The sequence below is a fragment of the Sinohyriopsis cumingii genome, unplaced genomic scaffold (genome assembly GCF_028554795.1).
Source record: "Sinohyriopsis cumingii isolate HCF-2022 unplaced genomic scaffold, ASM2855479v2 utg000426l, whole genome shotgun sequence".
Lineage (NCBI taxonomy): Eukaryota > Metazoa > Mollusca > Bivalvia > Unionida > Unionidae > Sinohyriopsis > Sinohyriopsis cumingii.
The window spans coordinates 7,436,857-7,460,726 of record NW_028315897.1 but is presented as its reverse complement, the minus strand read 5'-3'; the positions used below and the strand labels follow the sequence as shown (position 1 = coordinate 7,460,726).

Sequence of the window (23,870 nt, the reverse complement as noted above, 5' to 3'; positions counted from 1 at the left end):
CCTACCACTGTGACTGATGTAAGTTAAATATAAGTCATCTCTTCCCACTATGTCATTAGTAATAGGTACCTGCATGTCATCTCTTTCCATTGTGTGACTACTTTCAGTTGACTGCATGTCATCTTTTCCACTGTGTGACTACTGTCAGCTGAATGCAAGTCAGCTCCTTCCACTGTGTGACTACTATCAGCTGAATGCAAGTCATATATTCTGACTGTGTGACTACTGCCAGTTGAATGCAAGTCATATACTCTGACTGTGTGACTACTGCCATTTGAATGCAAGTCAACTCTTCCCACTGTGTGACTGATGGCAGTTGCCTACAAGTCATCTGTTTCCACTGTGTGACTACTTCCAGTTGAATGCATGCCATCTATTTCCACTGTGTGATTACAATCAGTTCAATGCATGTTATCTCTGCCCACTGTGTTTTGAACTAAAATCTTTAGCATTGCATTTGGTTGTGAAATTATTTGCATTAAAGAAAAACAAGACAAAAAACACATGGATTTTAACCCACTTTCTATATTTATATAGGAATCTTTGGTGGGGAAATTGTAATGGAGTTGATACATTCTGCATCTTGGGTTTATTTTACAAGTGGTTTATCCATTTAATAATGTTTTGTTTTGTGCTAGTCTTTTTCAGATTGTTATAAGATATAATAACATAATTTTATAATAATCAATTTTCATTAAATCCATTTACCTGTACAGCCCACCTACTCATGCACTGCAGAATACTATGATGAAAAAAAATGAATGAGACCATTCAGTTATATGTGAGTGGGACCATCAAGTTATATGTGAGTGGAACAATTCAGTTATCTGTGAGTGGGACCACTCAGTTATGTGTGAGTGGGACCATTCAGTTATTTGTGAGTGCAACCATCAAGCTATATGTGAATGGGACAATTCAGTTATGTGTGAGTGGGACCATTCAGTTATATATGAGTGGGACCATCAAGTTATATGTGAGTGAAACAATTCAGTTATTTGTGAGTGGTACCATTCAGTTATATGTGAGTGGGACCATCAAGTTATATGTGAATGGGATAATTCAGTTATGTGTGAGTGGGACCATGCAGTTAGATGTGAGTGGGACCATCAAGTTATATGTGAATGGGACAATTCAGTTATGTGTGAGTGGGACCATTCAGTTATGTGTGAGTGAGATCATTCAGTTATGTGTGAGAGGGACCATTCAGTTATATGTGACTGGGACCAACAATTTATAGGTGAATGGGACAATTCAATTATGTGTGAGTGGAACCATTCATATATGTGTGAGTGGGACAATTCAGTTATGTTTGAGTAGGACAATTTAGTTATGTGTGAGTGGGACCATTCAGTTATGTGTGAATAGGACCATCAAGTTTTAGGTGAATGGGAGAATTCATTTATGTGTGAGTGGGTCCATTCAGTTATATGTGAGTGGGACAATTCAGTTATGTTTAAGTAGGATAATTCAGTTATGTGTGAGTGGGATCATTGAGTTATATGTGAATCGGACAATTCAGTTATGTGTGAATGCAACCATTCAGTTATGTTTGAGTAGGACCATTCAGTTTTGTGTGAGTGGGACAAGTCAGTTATGTGTGAGTTAGACCATTGAATTATATGTGAGTCAGACAATTCAGTTATGTGTTAGTGTGACCATACAGTTATGTTTGAGTAGGACAGTTCAGTTTTGTGTGAGTGGGACAATTCGGTTATGTATGAGTGGGACCATTCAGTTTTGTCTGAGTTGGGCAATTCAATTATGTGTGATTGGGGTTTAGAATGCAGATGAAATATTACATACATAATTGCAAAAATTGAACCTAATCTGTCATCACATAATGCAATGGAAGATCAGAGTCTATTTTGTTTGCTCTGTGGATTATTTGTAACAAAAGGCATAGACCCAGATATACCAATATATAATGTGATGGCAGATCTAGGTTGGTGCAGTTTGTAGTTATAAGCAAGTACATAGAGCCATTGTCCAGTTAAATCAATATCTCCCTTTAGTTGTATCAAGATTTAAAATCCTAAGCATGTAACTCAGCCAGTTGTTCAATTTGTTTTTCTTGTCTTGAACAAAATAAAATCTTTAAACATACAGATTTTGCATCAGAAATTTTCATGAAGCAAACATTGCTGAATGAGAATCCACTTTGTGCTTTTGCTTATATTCCACACTATTATTGCAATAACACTATCAAGACTAAATTACAAGATAATTACAATAGCCCTATCACACTTAATTGCAATACCCCTATCCCACCAAAATCACACCATAATTCTAATAGCCGTAAATCACCTAATATTAACCATAATTGCAATAGTCCTTTCCCACACCAAAATTTCAACAGCTCTATCACACCTAACCCAAGCCTTAATTATAATAACTCTATCACACCTAAACTATGCCATATCTACAATAAACGTATCACACCTAAACCATAGCATAATTACAATAGATCTATCACACCTAAACCATGCCATAATTACAATAACCCTATCACATCTAAGCCACACATTAATTGCAACAACCTTACCACACCTAAACTATGCCATAACTACAATAACCTTATCACACCTAAACCATGCCATGCTTACAATAACCCTATCACACCTAAGCCACACATTAATTACAATAACCTTATCCCACCTAAACTATGCCATAACTACAATAACCTTATCATACCTAAACTATGCCATAATTACAATAACCCTATCACACCTAAGCCACACATTAATTACAACAACCTTGTCACACCTAAACCATGCCAAAATTACAAGTATCCTGTCACACCTGAAACACACCATGATTGCAATAAACATATCACACCTAATACACACCATAATCACTATAGCCATACTGCACCTAAACCACATCATAATTACAATAGCCCTATCTCATTTAATCTTCACCATAATTACAATAAACCTATCACACTTAATTGTCACCATAATTACTATAACCCTAACACATGAAATCCACACCATAATAACACTAGCCCTATCACACCTAATCCATGCCATAATTACAATAACCATATCACACTTAATCCAAGCTATAATCATAATAACAATAGCCACCTAATCCTCATCATAATTACAATAGCTCTGCAGTATATACAGAAGGCGTTGAAAAATATTATAAATGGCAGCAGTTCACATTTTCTGAGATGACAACATCAGTTTCCTGGTTAAGATATATGTTATAACTTTGTTCATTTTTTACAGATGGGGGTTCACCGTGCATGGCTGTATTTATGGCTTCCCATCATTTGAATAGTTAACTGAGGTGTGGGACAAATACAGGCTGTACAGCCATGTGTTTGTGCATGCACATATAGCCATGTTGTGCCATCCAGGGGGAATTCAGACCACCATGAATGTAAATGAAAAAACGCAGTCCTTTTCTTAGATCTTATTAGAGGAAGGAGCAGTCATATCACATTAAATAAATATTTACAATCAAAGGATTGAGAGGCTGTGAGGTGATATTTACCATCAAAGGACATCATTTTTTTAATGGTAATCGATTAATAGCTCCTTTTGTGCACATGTCAGCCTTAATATGATGGTAATCAATTAACAGCTTGTTGTGTGCACATTCTTGCCTTAATCTGATGGTAATCAATTAATAGCTCCTTGTGTGCACATGTTAGCCTTAATCTGATGGTAATCAATTAAGAGCTCCTTGTGTGCACATGTTAGCCTTAATCTGATGGTAATTAATTAACAGCTTGTTGTGTATAAATGTTAACCTTAATCTGATGGTAATCAATTAACAGCTTGTTGTGTACACATGTTAGCCTTAATCTGATGATAATCAATTAACAACTTGTTGTGTACATAGGTTAGCCTTAATCTGATGGTAATCAATTAACAGCTTCTTGTGTGCACATGTTAGCCTTAATCTGATGGTAATAAATTAACAGCTTGTTGTGTACACATGTTAGCCTTAATCTGATTACTCAGCCACTCATCATTGCATTAGTTGTGGCAACTGCTGAAATGGTTTTTGACATTACTTGACTGGATCAGGCTGATTTCTTTACTGCATTGATAAATATTGTAAAACTGCAGTATTTCTTAATTCTTTACATCATTCAAAATTTTAAACAAAATCTTAATTTTCAAAAGCAGTAGATTTCAACAATAAAAGAGTATGTACAGTAGATGGTCTTAAATATTTATTTTTGTCCTACCACCTGTAGAATCATAGGTATTTAAAAGTCAAGTGACATAGGGGCATATATCTGTTTATGGAGATCAATAATAATGCATCTAGTTTGCTAGTATCTCAACAGCTTGAAAATTAAATTCCACATTTCCTCTCTGTGATCAACATTTTCTCAGGCAATATATATTTTTTGACAAGCTGATGGGCCCTTCACTTAGAATAAAGAATGAACAAGATCAGAAATCAGACAGACCTCAGGCATCAGGCTATCAGATTCATATAGTTTTTGATGTGTGAAATATGCCAAACTAGCACAAAGTTTACTAATGCACCAACAGAGAGCCAATTTGCTCTCCATGTTACTGATGTAAATTGTATACTTTTGCACTGAGATGAAAAGCATTTGTTTGCATTGTTATGCTTTCTATATAATCCTTACTAAATATATCAGTTACCTATGAATACAACATCTGTTAATGTTATCTGAAAGGGTTTAAAGGTAAAATAGCAAGAGACATGTATAGTTTAGCTGTCCTTCACTAGAATATATAGTGGTAATTGCACAGCATGTAAGAAAACATCCACATTACATGATGAACATAGACATATTTCAAGGTGCACAAGATAGAATAAAACATATGCAATATATAAAAAAGATATAATAAGAACCAATGTAATATAACCAATGTATATATATATATATATATATATATATATATATATATATATATATATATATATACGCAGTTGCTGCTGGTGTGGGCTTAGCACCACTTTTCAGCACAATTTATATTCTATACATGGCAGCCAGAATATCAGGACGAGGAAGAAAGATGATGATGAGAACTATCATTGGTCCATCAAAAGGTATTGGCAAGCTTAAATCTCACATACTCACACTGGATGAAACCAAGACTTGAACCCAGACTGACGTAAGTGAGATGTCAGTGATCTGTGAAGATTAGCTTTTCAGACAAGTATGCCACCTGGTGCCCTTTATACCGGGTACAGTGTATATATATATATATATATATATATATATATATATATATATATATATATATATATATATATATATATAATGATATTTTTTACATGTGGGTGGGAAGTTAAATTGCACAATATCCCTTTATCACCCCCTCATGTTTCAGTTACACAAAACAGTAGTCTATCATCTGACATATTGTTTGTTATCTAGAAAGTATCTTGATTTTACTTGAACTTTACATTTGTGCTATATTTGAATGTGTCTCTCTGATTTTCATTTGGTCCAAGCAATTTACTCCATACCACCATATGACTATGTCATGTCTCCAGATATAAATTGGTCCCTCAGTCATAATTGCATGGAATGAACTCGTGAGGAAAAGGATATTGAATCCGTGTGGGAGTAATATTTTTTTGACATAATGAAACTCTGTGCTTAAAAAAGGCAATCTCATAATTAGTTAACGGTAATTCCATGTTTATATAAAAGCAAGAGTGTGGGAAGGTAAGTATATAAGATTGTTGGAATCTTTGTGATTAAGAGTGTAGGAAAGTATGTGTATAAGCATGTGTGAAGGTATGTGTATAAGAGTTTCTGAAAATATGTGCACCAGAGTGAGGGAAACAATGTGTACAGGAGTGTGGGAAATTATGTATACAAGAGTGTGGGAAAGAATGTGTAAAAGAGTGTGGGAAAATATGTGTACAAGAGTGTGGGAAATAATGTGTGCAAGATATGTGAGAAAGAATGTGTACAAGAGTGTGGGACATAATGTGTAAAAGAATGTGGGAAAAAATGTTTACAAAAGTGTGGGAAAGAACATGCATACGAGTGTGGGAAAGAATGTATACAAAAGTGTAGGAAATAATGTGTACAATAGTATGGGAAAGTATGTGCACAAGAGTGTGGAAAAGAATGTGTACAAGATTGTGGGAAAGAATGTGTATAAGATTGTGTACAAGAGTGTAGGAACGAATGTGTACACAAGTTTGGGAAAGTATGTGTACAAGAGTGTGTGAAAGAATGTGTACAAGAGTGTGGGAAATTATGTGTACAAGAGTTTGGGACATAATGTATACAAGAGTGTGGGAAAGAATGTGTACAAGAGTGTGGGAAAGAATGTATTCAAGAGTGTGGGAAAAAGTGTATAATGTATATAAGAGTGTGGGAAAGAATGTGTATTATACTTCATGTAAAGGAAGGAAGTGGCAGCAAACTAATTAAATGATCAGTGCTGAATTGTTATTATTATTATTATTATTAATTTTTAAGTTATTCGGGAGACCTATACAATGTTAGGCTTGTTAACTTGCTGGATTCTCATTATTATTACTGCTGGTGGATTATTATTATTATTATTATTATTATTGTGTTTTGCCAAAGTTATTGACACAACCTTTCAATCTTGGACCTGATATACAGCGTGACGAATGTTGAATTCTACAATAGACATGAAAGATAACATGTACATTATAACTGTTTACATAGAATGATGTTGATGTTGTAGGGTTTAACGCCATTTTTCAGCACACAATTGGCTATGCATGGCGGCCAGTATTAGTGGTGGAGGAAGAACCCGGGAAATCCCCAGAAAGAACCACTGACTCTCATGAAGCTACTGGCAAGTTTTCTCACATACCCACATTGGCCGAATCTGAGACTCAAACCCACTCAGACGGAGGTGAGATAGCAGTGATCCGTAATGGAGAGCGCTTTAGACCACTCAGCCATTTGAGGCCCCCTAGATAGAATGAAGGTATGGATTGTACATACTTGATCTGTACATGTATATGCATTATATATTTTAATACCATGGGTTATTTGTTATTGATTTGGTCAAGTACTAATTAGGAAGTCAAGCACTAATTAAGGCATTATTATACTCTACTGATAAAACATTTTTTACACTGTTACACTATCATTATACTTATATGTTCTTTACAGGTAAATCTATTTTAAGATTGGAAAAGAAAATGTTAAAATATGTTCTTAGGTTTTATTAGTTCAGAATCAACATGTTTTTAGATTTGTTTAGAGTATGATGTTCTTATATCCACAATTGTATTTAATCTGCTTATGTCCACAATTGTATTTAATCTGCTTATGTCCACAATTGTATTTAATCTGCTTATGTCCACAATTGTATTTAATCTGCTTATGTCCACAATTGTATTTAATCTGCTTATGTCCACAATTGTATTTAATCTGCTTGTGTTCACAATTGTATTGAATCTGCTTATATCCACAATTTTATTTAATCCGCTTATGTCCACAATTTTATTTAATCCACTTATGTCCACAATTGTATTTAATCTGCTTATGTCCACAATTGTATTTAATCTGCTTGTGTTCACAATTGTATTGAATCTGCTTATATCCACAATTTTATTTAATCCGCTTATGTCCACAATTTTATTTAATCCACTTATGTCCACAATTGTATTTAATCTGCTTATGTCCACAATTGTATTTAATCTGCTTATGTCCACAATTGTATTTAATCTGCTTGTGTTCACAATTGTATTGAATCTGCTTATATCCACAATTTTATTTAATCCGCTTATGTCCACAATTTTATTTAATCCACTTATGTCCACAATTGTATTTAATCTGCTTATGTCCACAATTGTATTTTGTCTGCTTATATCCACAATTGTATTTAATCTGCTTATATCCACAAATGTATTTAATCCACTTTTGTCCAAAATTGTATTTAATCCACTTATATCCACAATTGTATTTAATCCACTTATATCCACAATTGTACTTAATCTGCTTATATCCACAATGGTATTTAATCAGCTTATACACAACATTATATTTAATCAGCTTCTCCACTTATTTTACAGAGTATTTAAATCCTTCCATTTTATATTTTATCTTGTACTACATGCATTTCTAATACCTCAGTATAGGTGACCTCGCAATTAGCCTGCAGTCTTCTTAGTATGGCTCTCATAAACTGTATTCAGTGTTATGTTTTTACATTAGCAGTTAATGAAATTTGACTACTCTAAATTTGCTAAGTGGATACTTAGCCAGTACATTATTTGACTGTCCTAAATTTGCCTTACAGGTACTTAAATTGTATAATTTGACTGCCCTACTTTTACCTACATGGTACAGTAGGAAAGTGTCCTAAATGTACCTAGATGGTACAGATTAACTACTAAATTAGCCTAACCGAGAGTACCCAATTACGATATCTGTCTGGATATTGTGAATGCAAACATAACATATCCTTGCCTGCCATAAACTGATGCACCAATATATATATATATATATATATATATATATATATATATATATAGAGTGGATTCCTTACAATTGGGACACATCAAAAGTAGAGTGCTTTGTCCCAATTAAGCACCTGCCCCAATTGTGCAAAGGAGTTAATGAAGTAACCATGTATTTTTGTCCTTTACGCTCTGCCCTGCAAAACAGCTGCCCTGATTAAGAGATGGCCCATTTAACCAGACTCTACTATATATATATATATATATATATTGTGGGGGTGTGGTGGTTGTCTAGGGGTGGGGTTCTTCTTATAGACTTTAACGAATTATGAGAAGTTCCCCTGGTCCTTATTCAGAAGGTTAATTCTGGACACTATATTATTTATTGACTAAATATATTTATGGCTACGAGCCCCCAGTCAGCAATGCCGACAGTTAAATTAAAAGAAATACAAAGATGAAATTTAAACAATAACAATTTAATAAATGAAATTTAAAAGAATTTAAAGTAATCAATGTCTCTCTTTCACCCAATGATCCCTTTGATCATCATTTGAGTTCACAGTGTGAGGAGATTGTTCCCTTCTTGAGTGCTACTCATCTAAATCTCTTCGTTCCCTTGTCTTTCTCTCCTTTCGTGATCTCCACTTCCGCTTCCTCTTCTATAATCCTTGTTCCTTGCCGTTATCTTGACTTCCGGTTCCTCTTCTAGTATCCGGAACCCTTGACGATATCCCTTGAGGTCACCCGAAATTCACTCGGTATCTCTCACCGTCACCCGAAATTCTCTGAACTTCTCTCGTCCCCGAAATTCTCTGAAATTCTTTCGTCCCCCGAAAGCTTCCTGTTGAAAGGTATAATGCATTAGCATAGGGTTATAAAAATCTTCCCTCACACTACGTCACTGAACTGAACCATCAGTTTAAGGCGGGACATTTGGGTCGCGCATGCGCACACATCGAAATTCCCATACACTTCCGCCGCTTACAAAAATGGCGCCATAACACAATCACACAAAGGATTCAAATATCTACATACTGAGCCCTATCAGTATATACATACAAAATATTTCAAATACGATTGTACTAAAATATTACTACGATTAGTAATATGACTATCTATATATTTATATATATTTATATATATTTCCTACACAAGCGTACCAAATCCACAGTATTCACATTCAAATGGTGATAAACGGCAATCCGTTACTCAATGGCAAAATCTATCATTACGTAAACAAATTTCTTGTCTACCAAAATATAACTACGCAAAGAATTACAATATTAATTCTTATAGCGGCTAGCGAGCAATACAATTCTTCACAAATACAAATCGTCCTTTCAAAAGGGCGTAAACGTAATAATCCACGAAATAATATGCACACATATTACTAGCGAAAGAAGAGAACATTTTCGCCTCACAAATAAGGTGTACATAGTAACATTATGAATAATGATGCAACGAATCAACATCGTAATCAATCGTAAACAAAAGTACTAGCTAAAGTCATGAAAAAAATGCAAAATATTAAGGTCATAATTAACTAATCATACTTCAATACAAGTAAAATGTATACATACGACAAATTCTCTTCAATTAACAGCAGTCGTATCAAGCAGAATCAACGTAACATCAAACTTACCTGATCGAAGCTATTTCATGAATTTCCTAAATTCCGCCAATTTTTACGAATGGCTAACGGAGTGCGTGTCACTGCGACTCTTAAACACCAACTGACGAATTTCAGGCTTGTACCAGTCTTATGTCAGTTTCTCGAATCAAGTCCCACCTACAACGCATCCCGATTGGATGGCGACGGACTCTGGTCATTTGATCGAACTGTCAATCATAAAAATGTCAGTCTGTGTGTCCCCATGTACTGTCCAGCCTACCATTGTCGGCTTCCGGCTCTTTGAAGTTGTCTACGTCACGTGTTCCCAGGTACAAAGATTCCCGCCAGATTTCCACTCAAGAGCTCAAACAAAGACTGGGTTACGTAAGAGGATTAGCCAACTTAGGCACTTGGAAAAACAAAGCTTACCTGGCTCCACTTACAGACTTATAAATACATGTATAATACAAGGGGTTGGGGTAAAACATCACATCCCCCCACGCTTGAGAATAAAATCAGGATTTTATTCACTCAAACTAAAAAAGCAAAAGTGTTACACGATATAAAGAACAAAATCAGCAAAATGAACTAAATGCTAAACCGAGTATGAACACGAAAATATAACAAATGATCTATATCATTTCGGCGCTTCTACTCATGAAATCTGCGCCTACGTTTTCAGATCCTTTCACGTATCTGATCTGCATCTGGTACTGCTGTAAAAACAGCGACCATCGCATCAATCGACCATTGGACAACTTTGCCTGCGCCAGATAGGCGAGTGGTTGGTGGTCGGTCTCCAATATGAACTTACGTCCATATAGGTATCGCTCGAACCGTGATATGCCGAACACGATTCCAAGACATTCCCTCTCCGATACTGAGTAATTCTTCTCGGCAGCAGACAACTTCCGGCTGCCGTATGCGACAGGAAAAAGCGTCTTGTCATGCTCCTGGAGCAGTACTGCTCCCAGTCCCGTGTCGCATGCATCGGTGCGCAGAACGAATTCTTTATCCAAGTCCGGTAGACGAACAACTGCGTCGGATGTAAGTCTATCCTTTAGCGTTTGGAATGCGTGCTCACACGCATCTGTCCAAACGAACTTACTCGGGGTCCGTTTCTTGGTTAGGTCAGACAACGGGCCCGCAATCGCGCTGAAATTAGCGACATACCTCCGGTAATATCCGGCCAGTCCCAGGAATGACCTCACTTCCGTTTTCGTGGTGGGGCGTGCGGCGTTTCTCAACTGCTCCACCTTCGACTTCTCTGGAGACAGCGTGCCTTGGCTCAGGGTATGTCCTAAATAGTCTAATGTCCTGAAACCAAGGTGACATTTGGAAGGGCGGGCTGTCAAGCCCTCCTGACGTAGCCGCTCCAAAACGTCAGCTAACAGAGCGAGGTGTTCACCCCATGTCTCTGTAGCTAACAAGAGGTCATCCATGAAGTTGTGGACACCCCTATCGCGCAAGGGCTCCAACAACTTCCGCATCATTCTGGTAAAGACGCTGGGCGCGTTTTGTACCCCGAACGGCATCACCAACCATTGGTATGTCCCGTCGGGAGTAGCAAAAGCAAGCTTCGGTCGGTCTTCTTTCCTTACCGGAATTTGCCAATACCCCTTGGACAAATCCAGTTTGGAAAAATATTTAGCTTTCGAGACCGAAGCGAAGATATGTTCGGGGTCAGGTAGCATTTCAACTTGAAATTCTGTCACCTGATTCAGCTTCCGGTAGTCGACGCAGAACCGATGGGTGCCGTCCTTCTTCTGCACTAAGACTACTGGTGAGCTGTACGGAGAGTCGGCAGGTTCGATTACTCCTAGAGCAATCATCTGCTCGATTTCTTCCCTTACAACTTGTCGTTTCGCGTGGGGCAAGGGGTAGGGTTTACGCTGAACTGGTCGGTCGTCCACCATCTTTAACCCGAACTCGACAAGCGTCGTCCTCCCGGGTTTTTCTGTTAGCACGTCGGAATATCCGGCCAGCAAGGTCTCTATCTCGTTCCGCTGCCCTTCAGTTAACATGGGGTCACACTCCACGTCCGACGGAGTCTCGGCCCTCGTTAATGGACAGCTCGGGACAGTGTTAGCACCTTCCGTATCGCCTTCGATATCCTCGGTGACTATCGCTGCGACAACAAAATCGCTGGCGGTCTCCCTTTCCCGGTACCTCTTGAGCAAATTGGCATGGTACAATTTCTCTTTCGTCGGTAGCTGTATCCGGTAGGTTTGACCTCCGACCTTCTTGGTGACGACGTATGGACCCCTCCAGGAAACTTGCAACTTGTTGTGTTCCTGGGGCAACAACAACAACACTTTGTCCCCTACCTCAAACTGACGTGGTTTTGCGCGCTTATTGTAATTTTTCGCCTGTTGCGCCTTAGCTCGTTTGAGATTTTCTTGCGCGAGAGAACAAACCTCTTCCAGTTTGTTGCGCAAGTCCGCGACGTACTGGTAGGTAGTGCGTACTTCCTCTACAGCGTGGTCGTCTGTCCACAGCTGTCTCAGTACGGCGATTGGGCCGCGTACGGTTCTCCCGTACAAGAGTTCAAAGGGAGAGAACCCCAAACTCGCTTGCGGTACTTCCCGGTATGCAAAAAGCATGGCCGGAATATACCGGTCCCAATCCTTGGGGCGGCCTTCGCACAATTTCTTGAGCGTGTTTTTCAAGGTCCCATTAAACCGTTCGACCAATCCGTTACATTGGGGGTGATACGGTGTAGTCGTGAGGTGTTTAATCGACATGAGACGATTCACCTCCGCCATCACACGACTCATAAATTGTGTTCCTTGATCGGTCAAGATCTCGTCGGGCACTCCGACTCTTGACCAGATCGCAAACAGAGCTTCCGCGACGGTTTCCGTGTCAATGTTACGCAACGCAACGGCCTCCGGATAGCGTGTAGCATAATCGACAACCGTTAAAATATATCGATTTCCGTGCGCAGACGCGGGTTTTATCGGTCCGATTAAATCCACGGCAACACGTCTAAATGGTTCATCGATAAGGGGCGTACTCCCCAAAGGGATGGGTCGCTGATCCGTTTTCGGTGCCATTCCCTGGCATTTGTCACAGGAGAGACAGAACCGTTTTACGTCTCCCTGGACCCCTGGCCAGTAAAACTCTTTTACAAGACGGTCACGCGTCTTAGCAATTCCCATGTGTCCACCCATGAGACTCTCGTGTGCAAGTTTCAGTACTTCGCAACGCTTTTCCTTTGGCACGACGACTTGCTTGAAGTGTTCGTTGTGTTTCCTGGCGTGGCGATACAAGATTCCCTTCTTGTAGACAAACTTCACCGCGCCGTTCGGAGTTTCCCTTTCTGTTCCCGCTTCTGCGTGTTTGTGCAACTGCGCCAGAGTTGCGTCCTCCTGTTGCAGCTTCCTTAACTCCGCTGGAATAACATTACTAACCGGTGTCGATGTAACTTGGATTGGCTTTTGTTTCGGCTGTCGACTCATGGCCCTGGTTTCAACAGCACTCACTGGCATAGGTGTGCAGGTTTCGGGGTTCGGCTGGGGTAACACATAACGGCAACCCAATATGACGTCATGTGATAGCCCCTCCAAGCAAGCAGCTTCAATTTTCCCCTTCACGTATGGTGAATCGAGGTCAATGACAGCTACTGGTAATGAGTCACGCGCGCAGTTCGCGTACTGAACTTCCATTACCTCCCCTGTATAGTCCTTCGGCTTGACATATTTCTTGTCGACAAGCACGGGGACGCTGCACCCAGTGTCATACAAGATGGTGGCGCCTTCACCATTGACAGTTGCGGCCGCAAGGTTGGCTGGGTTGCGACTCGCTTCCGGCACACCTTCCTTCTTAGCTACGACATTCACCTGGGTCTGCCTGCCCTTGGGACAGTCCCTGGCAAAATGCCCCAGGCGCTTGCAATTAAAACATGTCGGCGGCCCTCGCCGACTTGCAAGTCCTGGTTTCGTGGGTGAGGCCTGTCCAGGTCGATAGGCGGCAGCCCTACCTGTAGGTGCCCCTCCGACCTTCCCGTCGCCCTGACGGTTACGGACAGCCGGCTCAACCTCCCCCATACGACGCGACTCAGAGGGTCGGGGTCGGTCAGCAACCCCGGAACCTCCACTCTTCGAGTGCGCCTGCTCGTATCGCTCCGCCATGTTAGCGATCTCTTCGAGCGTCCGGTGTTCTCTTTCTGCTAAGAAAACTGTCAACTCGCGACGGTAAGTACCCAGGACATGTTCCTTGAGTATTACCTCGCGTAGCCCTTCGTACGTGCGTTCGACTTCGGCCATTTTCATCCACTTCTCAAATAAACCTCGAACACGGTTGTGGAATTGAGAGTGGGTCTCTGTTACCTTTTTCACCGAGTCCCGGAAAAGTTTCCGGTAAGTCTCGGCGGTCAGCCGATAATGGCAGAGAAGCGCCTTCTTGAGGGCAGTGTAGTCATCAGCCTCTTCTGCAGTTAAGCCGTGGTAGACTTCCCGAGCTGCACCTTGCAAAAAGGCTGAGACATTAATGGCCCAGTGCTGTTCAGGGACCTGATGAGCGCGTGCGAGTTTCTCAAACTGGACGAGAAAATCGTCAATAGCCTCCTCCCTATCATTGAAGCGTGACATGTTGATCTGGACTATCCGGTGGTCGATGAAAGGTCGGCCGGTTGTTCCAGAGCTTGTACTGGCGTCGTCCCGTCCGTTGGTCCTAACTTCAACTCTGACCTTTTCCATCTCCAGAGTGTGAGCGAGTCTGGCTAGCTCCAGCTCTTTCTGGGCGTCTCGGTCCGCTGCTTCTCGGTCCGCGGCTATCTTGGCTAACTCTTGGTCCGCTGCTATCTTGGCTAGTTCTCTCTGGGCTTCTCTTTCCGCTGCTTTTTCGGCCTTCCATTCCTTGATCCTTTCTTCTATAAAGGTTGCCAGGCGATCTCCCTCGTATCCAAGATCTTCCGACCCCATGGCGCGGTATTCCTTTATCATTTGTCGTTCGGTAGCCATTATATTAATGTAAAGTGATACCTTGTCTCAAAATTCAAACAATATACAGATATTTGTAATACCAGTTTAAATACTTACCTGTCGACAACAACTAGTTTCGTTCAGGTAAGATATTTGTTCGATATCTGCTTCACACGTACTGCTATGAATGGAAGATCTACAAAGCCTGCACATATGACAATAAAAATACAAGATGAGAAAATCACAAAATTTCAAATACAAAGAATGGAAAATATCTCACACTGTTCACTAATACTTCTACCAATAACTTTAAGTCCCCAAAATAATATATATGTCTAATTCATATCCCGGACGAAGCGCCCACTGTGGGGGTGTAGTGGTTGTCTAGGGGTGGGGTTCTTCTTATAGACTTTAACGAATTATGAGAAGTTCCCCTGGTCCTTATTCAGAAGGTTAATTCTGGACACTATATTATTTATTGACTAAATATATTTATGGCTACGAGCCCCCAGTCAGCAATGCCGACAGTTAAATTAAAAGAAATACAAAGATGAAATTTAAACAATAACAATTTAATAAATGAAATTTAAAAGAATTTAAAGTAATCAATGTCTCTCTTTCACCCAATGATCCCTTTGATCATCATTTGAGTTCACAGTGTGAGGAGATTGTTCCCTTCTTGAGTGCTACTCATCTAAATCTCTTCGTTCCCTTGTCTTTCTCTCCTTTCGTGATCTCCACTTCCGCTTCCTCTTCTATAATCCTTGTTCCTTGCCGTTATCTTGACTTCCGGTTCCTCTTCTAGTATCCGGAACCCTTGACGATATCCCTTGAGGTCACCCGAAATTCACTCGGTATCTCTCACCGTCACCCGAAATTCTCTGAACTTCTCTCGTCCCCGAAATTCTCTGAAATTCTTTCGTCCCCCGAAAGCTTCCTGTTGAAAGGTATAATGCATTAGCATAGGGTTATAAAAATCTTCCCTCACACTACGTCACTGAACTGAACCATCAGTTTAAGGCGGGACATTTGGGTCGCGCATGCGCACACATCGAAATTCCCATACACTTCCGCCGCTTACAAAAATGGCGCCATAACACAATCACACAAAGGATTCAAATATCTACATACTGAGCCCTATCAGTATATACATACAAAATATTTCAAATACGATTGTACTAAAATATTACTACGATTAGTAATATGACTATCTATATATTTATATATATTTATATATATTTCCTACACAAGCGTACCAAATCCACAGTATTCACATTCAAATGGTGATAAACGGCAATCCGTTACTCAATGGCAAAATCTATCATTACGTAAACAAATTTCTTGTCTACCAAAATATAACTACGCAAAGAATTACAATATTAATTCTTATAGCGGCTAGCGAGCAATACAATTCTTCACAAATACAAATCGTCCTTTCAAAAGGGCGTAAACGTAATAATCCACGAAATAATATGCACACATATTACTAGCGAAAGAAGAGAACATTTTCGCCTCACAAATAAGGTGTACATAGTAACATTATGAATAATGATGCAACGAATCAACATCGTAATCAATCGTAAACAAAAGTACTAGCTAAAGTCATGAAAAAAATGCAAAATATTAAGGTCATAATTAACTAATCATACTTCAATACAAGTAAAATGTATACATACGACAAATTCTCTTCAATTAACAGCAGTCGTATCAAGCAGAATCAACGTAACATCAAACTTACCTGATCGAAGCTATTTCATGAATTTCCTAAATTCCGCCAATTTTTACGAATGGCTAACGGAGTGTGTGTCACTGCGACTCTTAAACACCAACTGACGAATTTCAGGCTTGTACCAGTCTTATGTCAGTTTCTCGAATCAAGTCCCACCTACAACGCATCCCGATTGGATGGCGACGGACTCTGGTCATTTGATCGAACTGTCAATCATAAAAATGTCAGTCTGTGTGTCCCCATGTACTGTCCAGCCTACCATTGTCGGCTTCCGGCTCTTTGAAGTTGTCTACGTCACGTGTTCCCAGGTACAAAGATTCCCGCCAGATTTCCACTCAAGAGCTCAAACAAAGACTGGGTTACGTAAGAGGATTAGCCAACTTAGGCACTTGGAAAAACAAAGCTTACCTGGCTCCACTTACAGACTTATAAATACATGTATAATACAAGGGGTTGGGGTAAAACATCACATATATATATATATATATATATATATATATATATATATATATATATATATATATACCACATACATTAAAAATAACATGGCATTTAAGGTTTTGGTTTTATTGAAGTAACCATGTATTTGTGTCCTTTACGCTCTGCCCTGCAAAACAGCTGCCCTGATTAAGAGATGGCCCATTTAACCAGACTCTACTATATATATATGTATATATATATATATATATATATATATATATATATATATATATATATATATATATATACCACATACATTAAAAATAACATGGCATTTAAGGTTTTGGTTTTATTGGTATATCAAATTGTGAAGGGACAGGTTCAGTGTACAAGAATGTAACCGTATTTGCAGTTCACTACTGTCTTCCTAAAAAACATATTTCATGTTTAAATTATGAGTGTATCTTATATTGATTGAATAAATGTGAATAAAAATAAAAACTGAAAAAGAACACAATCAACTTATCATTTTGCATATATGAAAATGTGAACAAGAAGAAAAATCGTAGAACTACATTTTGTAACAGACACACTCACAGGAATGTGAGGAGTTGATTCACTCAGACAATATAGTTACCAGGAGCATATCGTAACTCCATTCAAAGTGCAAAATATGTGTATTTGTATGTGATATAAATAAAATATATATATATAGTATGTATGCTGTATCAATAATATACCACTCATTTAAAATATACATCTTGTGGTATATCATTGATACAGCATACATACTATATATATATATATATATATATATATATATATATATATATATATATGTCTTGGTATTACTGTGTGGATAAGCGAATACGAAATAATTACACATCAAATCCGATAATATGAGTTTTTCTTAATGATACCTCCCTGATGAAGCAAATGTTTGGTTTTTATAACACAATGGCTACTTGAAGCAGCTAGAAAATATGTATTCATATAGGAAAGACCTGGTCACTGACTACAGAAAGAAGTTGACTCTTTTGCTCATTAATTATATACAGAATATTTGGAACAGGAAGTAAGGAACATGGATTGGATGATCACTGATATCACATATAGATACATTTGATTGTGCATCATGTAGCTGTGCCCTTTAAAGTTTTCATCTTTTTGATGAAGTATTGATGAAGTTATCTCACTTTTTCCATCAATATTACATCTCCACTATTAGATTCTTGTAACCAAAATAGTTCAGGAACCAGTCAAGAATCTACTGACTTTGGTTTCTGCAAGTTAACTTCACAGATGTGTTGAATTTCCACCAAACATGGCATGTGGCTACATTTTGATAAGAAGATTTAAAAGACCTTGAGTGTGTTTGATTTGCAGCATTCCACAACATCATTTAAAAGAGTTATCACCCCTGATTGCCCATTTTCCAGACTTTGGTTTTCACATCATAACTTCACTAGAAAATATTTTATTTTAGTCAGAGTTTGTATACACCTTGATATTGATGAAGCCTTGATGGATTTCCTGCACTTCATGTCATCATTTAGAAGAAATATGACCCCTGTATGCATGTCTTTGTCAAAATTTGTGTTTTCCAACAACCTGATAGCTTAAGGCCATGTTAATCAAATTGAGCAGTGACCTTTGTGATTTTAAGTTAAAAATTAGAACTAAAATGAATATGCTCAATGTAATAACCACAAATCATGGTCTTGTCCCACTTTGGTCTTGATATGAGAAGATTATTCTACTTTTCAGTACAAAATATTAACTGATGCTTATAGCCATATCATTTATTTAACAAAGAAAGAGATGTGGCCCAATGATGCTGCCCTGAGGAACCCCACTGGAGAAACTTCAGTATGTATGCTTAAAACCATTTAATTGATTTAACAAATTTGTAGTCATATCACTACGAAGTCTGCAGTGTGACAATTTATAGTGATGTCTAGCATTTGGGCATCATGCTACAGACAAGTAGCATGATGTTCCACCCTGTCACATTACCCTGCCACTAGGCCAACCAGTCCTAACACTAACCTCTTCATGCTGATCACCTAACAATGCAGCTGTTAGTGCCTTTTATGTAAGTCTTTGGTATGACTTGGCCGGGTTTCGAAACCCAAGACGCCCTACATCTGAGGCAGATGCTCTAACCACTAGGCCACTGGAGAGATCTTTAATTCATTTTACCTTAATAGCAGATAACTTCTAGCAGTTTAAACTGATCCATTGTGTCAAATACTTTAAACTTTTGTAAATCTAAAGGATCATAAGGCGTATAAACTTTTAGTTAGAAGTCTCTGTTTTGAATGGTCCACTCAATTTGTAATTTAGTTCCTGAATATAAAATATTGAAACAAGGCTAAAATTCATAAATTTCATTGTTTTCATCTCAGTGTGTTTCCTATCAAGTGGTGTATGATCAGCAAGCATGATACTGAATTATAATATTAATTTTACTAAAATTGCTCAATTTTAAATTAAATAACTATTGAGGAGCCTTCAGTGTTTTTTAATCTTCCCCCACCATCCTTTATTGTTTCTGCTTTTTCCAAGGATCATATTTGCATTGAAAATATTTTCATGTTTATAACATTTCCTTTGTTCTTAGCAAGCCAGTCAAAAGGGGAATGTAACTTTTAATCATACAAGTGATGATCTTGTTGCTGTTGTTGTTCTAGGGTTTAACGCCATTTTTCTGCACAATATAGGCAATATACATGGCGGCCAGTATAACTGGTGGAAGAAGAACCCTGGAAAACCCAGGGAAGAACCATCGACCCATTCCCACATACCCATGCTAGCCTAGCCTTTGACTCGAACCCTCACATACAGAGGTGAGATGCTGTGAGTGATCTGGAAAGGAGAGCGCTTTAGACCATTAGGCCACTCGGGGCCCCTCAAGTGATAATTTTGTGTGTATGTATGTATGTATATATGTTATAATCGAGACAACATTATACTAATGGACATTACATTAAGGTATCAGATGACCATATCCAAGTTTTTAATAACACTATACTGATGGCCTTTACACTGACATATCACCACACCTAATGAATGGTCTGTTGATTCATTAACTGATACAAATAATACTGAAAAGCCAAGTTTCATTTCATGTTGATGGAATTTAATGTTGTACATGATAATCTTCCAAAAATTGTTGACGGAATCATAGTAGCTCAACTGATGGAGCATCAAGCCCATAATACAATGGGTCTGTGTTTGATACACACCCTGGCAACCAGGAGTAGCCAGTCTATCACTGATGGAGCATCAAGTCCATAATACAATGGGTCTGTGTTTGATACACACCCTGGCAACCAGGGGTAGCCAGTCTATCATCATGTTATTGCAAAGGGCACTTTACTTCTCTTTCCTTGGATTGTTATAGCTTTTATCATCAGGCAAAATAATTTGCCATACAAAATGTTTGTGGTTAATGATGGGTACCCTAAATATGGCTGTACTTTTATTTGCAGGCTTTAATCTTCCTCAAGTACGCATTCATGTTTACTTTACATTTTAGCTGGTATTGTGCTGGCATGTTTTTAAATACCAATACATTTATAGTTTATCTCGGCAATTTGTTAATGTAGGTTCACTATCCATTGGGGGCTGGGTATTTCAGCTTTTGACTATTAATTGTTTTGTATCGGTAGCTTTCCTAAACAAAATTAATGCAGATCTAATGCCACACATCATTAGATGTAGACTGCAGAATTTAGGTTTGTTTCAGCTTCTGATCATATAAATAGCTTGAACTATGCATTTTCATTGCACTTGCTGATAGGCATTTAACTGATTTTTGTTGCTGTGGATTTATGCTGTTTTTCAGCACATGATAGGCTATACATGGTGGTCAGTTTAATTAATGGAAAATAAAACCCTGGGAAAACCAGTTATGAAACAGTGATCTTTGGGAAAGTACTAGCAAGCTTTCTCACAATCCCACAATGGCCAATCCTGAGACTCGAACCCACGTGGACAGAGGTAGGATGGCAGCGATTGATAAAAGCAGGCATTTTAGACCACTCAGCCATTGTCTACATCAAAGTACCTGTGACATCTTGTGTGTTGTTAATGTTGTTGTTTTTGATGGTTTTAGACCATTTTCAGCACAAGATAGGCTATACAAGATGGCCGGTATAATCAGTGGTGGTAAAACCCAGGGTAACCCAGGTAAGAACCACTGACTCTTAGGAAATTACTGGCAATTTTTCTCACGTACCTGCATTAGCCAAACTAAAGACTTGAACCCATGTGGACAGAGGTGAGATGGCAGTGACTAGTAAAGGTGAGTACTTTAGACCACTCGTTCACCTGGGGTCCCAATATAAGTTTTATTGGGGTTATGTCATTCATTAGTTGGATGGGCATGTTTCATTATTAGCTCCAATGAACAATGGAGTTACTGTACAAATGCTGATATTGAAATATATACAACAACATTCACTTGAAGGCATGACACTATGACCTGTTTTCTCATTCTGGTGACTTTCATTATATTTTGTGTTAAAATAATTTCTGATTTAGTCATCATTATAGAGTTACAAAAGTTAATCATGTATGCATCATCACCCTAAATTTAGGTCAGTGTAACAACTGTTTTGTCATTTCAGTTACCTAGCCAATCATTTTGCTGTCTTGAATTCAAGCACAGTTTTTATTGACTTTGTAAAGCTCTTGTTTCTGATTAATTATTAGTATTCATGGCTTGAGAGTTTCATTCCCCATTGGTATCAGTATTCATGGCTTGAGAGTTCCAATTCCCATTGGTATCTGTATTCATGGCTTGAGAGTTCCTTTTCCCATATTGGTACCAGTATTCATGGCTTGAGAGCTCCATTTCCCATTGGTATCAGTATTCTTGGCTTGAGAGTTCCATTTCCCATTGGTATCAGTATTCATGGCTTGAGAGTTCCAATTCCCATTGGTATCAGTATTCTTGGCTTGAGAGTTCCATTTCCCATATTGGTATCAGTATTCGTGGCTTGAGAGTTCCAATTCCCATTGGTATCAGTATTCTTGGCTTGAGAGTTCCATTTCCATTGGTATCAGTATTCTCAGCTTGATAGTTCCATTTCCCATTGGTATCAGTAGTAATCATAGCTTGAGAGCTCCATTTCCCATTGGTATCAGTATTCATAGCTTGATAGCTCCATTTCCATTGGTATCAGTATTCATGGCTAATGAGAGCTCCATTTCCCATTCAAATCAGATAAATGCTGGAGAAAACCATGTACATGTATGTGCAAATTATTGTTCAACTTTTGTTTGGCAAAGCCAGGAGTAATTACACATCAGAGGTATCATGAGTACACACATTAGAGTTCTGCATGATGAAGACCACTATTATATTTGACTTTCTGTACACAATTCGGTTTCCACAGAAGGGTCATGAGTTTGATATCTGGCTATAGGCGTACACAGGTCAGCTGTCTCTGTATTTCCCTGGGATAGGTTCATAGCATGAATTCTGATTATGATATACTCAGTGGTGTGTTGAAAAGACCCTTGACCCAATCAATCAACAATGTTATTTCTCACATCATGCATTCAGACTGATTGTCACACCACCATACACTTAACAAGTTTGCTTATGTCCCAACCAAAACAACAACATTAGTTTCCACAGCATATCTTCAGATTGAATATACACTCCCATTAACTACACTTAACATGTGTCCTTAAAACCCAACCAGACAAAAACGTTGGTTCCTACAGAATATGTTCAGCTTCACTTCACTAACCCATACTACATTTTGCAAGTGCAATATAAACCCAACCAGCCAGCAACATTGGTTCTAACAGTTTGACTTCACATTTTCATAATATACTTAACAAGTGCCCTTAAAACCCAACCAGCCAATAGCATTGGTTCCCACAGTCTGACTCCACATATTCATGCTACACTTAACAAGGTGTCATAAAACCCAACCAGCCAATAACATTGGTTCCCACAGTGTACATTCAGATTGATTTCACACAGCCAATTGTATACAACCCTTCCCATCTGTGTTTTGTATTGATTTCTTCTCCAAAATCACATCCAAACCATGAAAATAAGACTCCATTATGATTGTCATATGTAAAAACCACCAGAATGATACCCTGGATGCATGTGGTAACCATGGAAACAACAAGCTCCTATTATGGTATAGGTCGCATATAGGACTCATGGTACTAATTCAACTCCAACAGTAAACATATGGAAACACTATCATATTCAAAATTCAATAACTTAAAATTTCTGGGTGCTCATGATGAGACCTATAATTCTCCATGCACATCTAACCTTGGTGCAAGCTTATGTGTGGAGAACACCATATGAGCCGTGGCATTTTGTTTACATACATGTGCATGAAACACATGTTATTGATTCTGCACCAAACAAATCAGGTGCTACTTTCATTATTGAGTACTCTTGAGTCAAGCCTGTAAAAATGCTAAAATCACAGCAGTATGAATTTGTCTATATTTATTTAAAATTACATATAGGATAATTAAGCTCTCAAAAGATATTTTTCCTAAAATTTTAATTTTCATTATTAACCAATTATGGACCACCAAACCCATAAATACTATATTATGTCTTCACCCATTTCTAGACTGGTTCACAGTTCTTCCGTATAATTAGTACCATGCGTCCTTTAGAGAGAGTGATGTATATAAGGTGAAGTTGTTTGCATTTAAAACATGCACAATGGAGAGAATGTTATCATACCTATATGGGGGCACTCACCAATCAATATGTACTTTAGAG

General features: G+C 38.3%; 1 protein-coding gene across 3 annotated transcripts; it reads right to left on the bottom strand.

The window, feature by feature from the left end:
• Positions 1-8,866: 8,866 nt before the first annotated feature.
• Positions 8,867-17,142, bottom strand: LOC149774133 (uncharacterized). Of its 3 annotated transcripts, none has more exons than XR_016416965.1 (2): positions 9,987-17,142; positions 8,867-9,247 (listed from the first exon to the last, which is right to left on the bottom strand). XR_016416965.1 is itself a non-coding variant. In XM_089945715.1 (2 exons), exon 2 carries the CDS (start codon positions 14,980-14,982, stop codon positions 10,651-10,653), a length of 4,332 nt encoding a protein of 1,443 aa, XP_089801841.1. In that variant the 5' UTR covers positions 14,983-15,880; positions 16,682-17,142; the 3' UTR covers positions 8,867-10,650. The 3 variants fall into 3 exon arrangements, 1 of the variants encoding a protein (XP_089801841.1); XR_016416964.1 differs by having other exon boundaries at positions 10,049-17,142; XM_089945715.1 differs by having other exon boundaries at positions 8,867-15,880; positions 16,682-17,142.
• Positions 17,143-23,870: the final 6,728 nt, after the last annotated feature.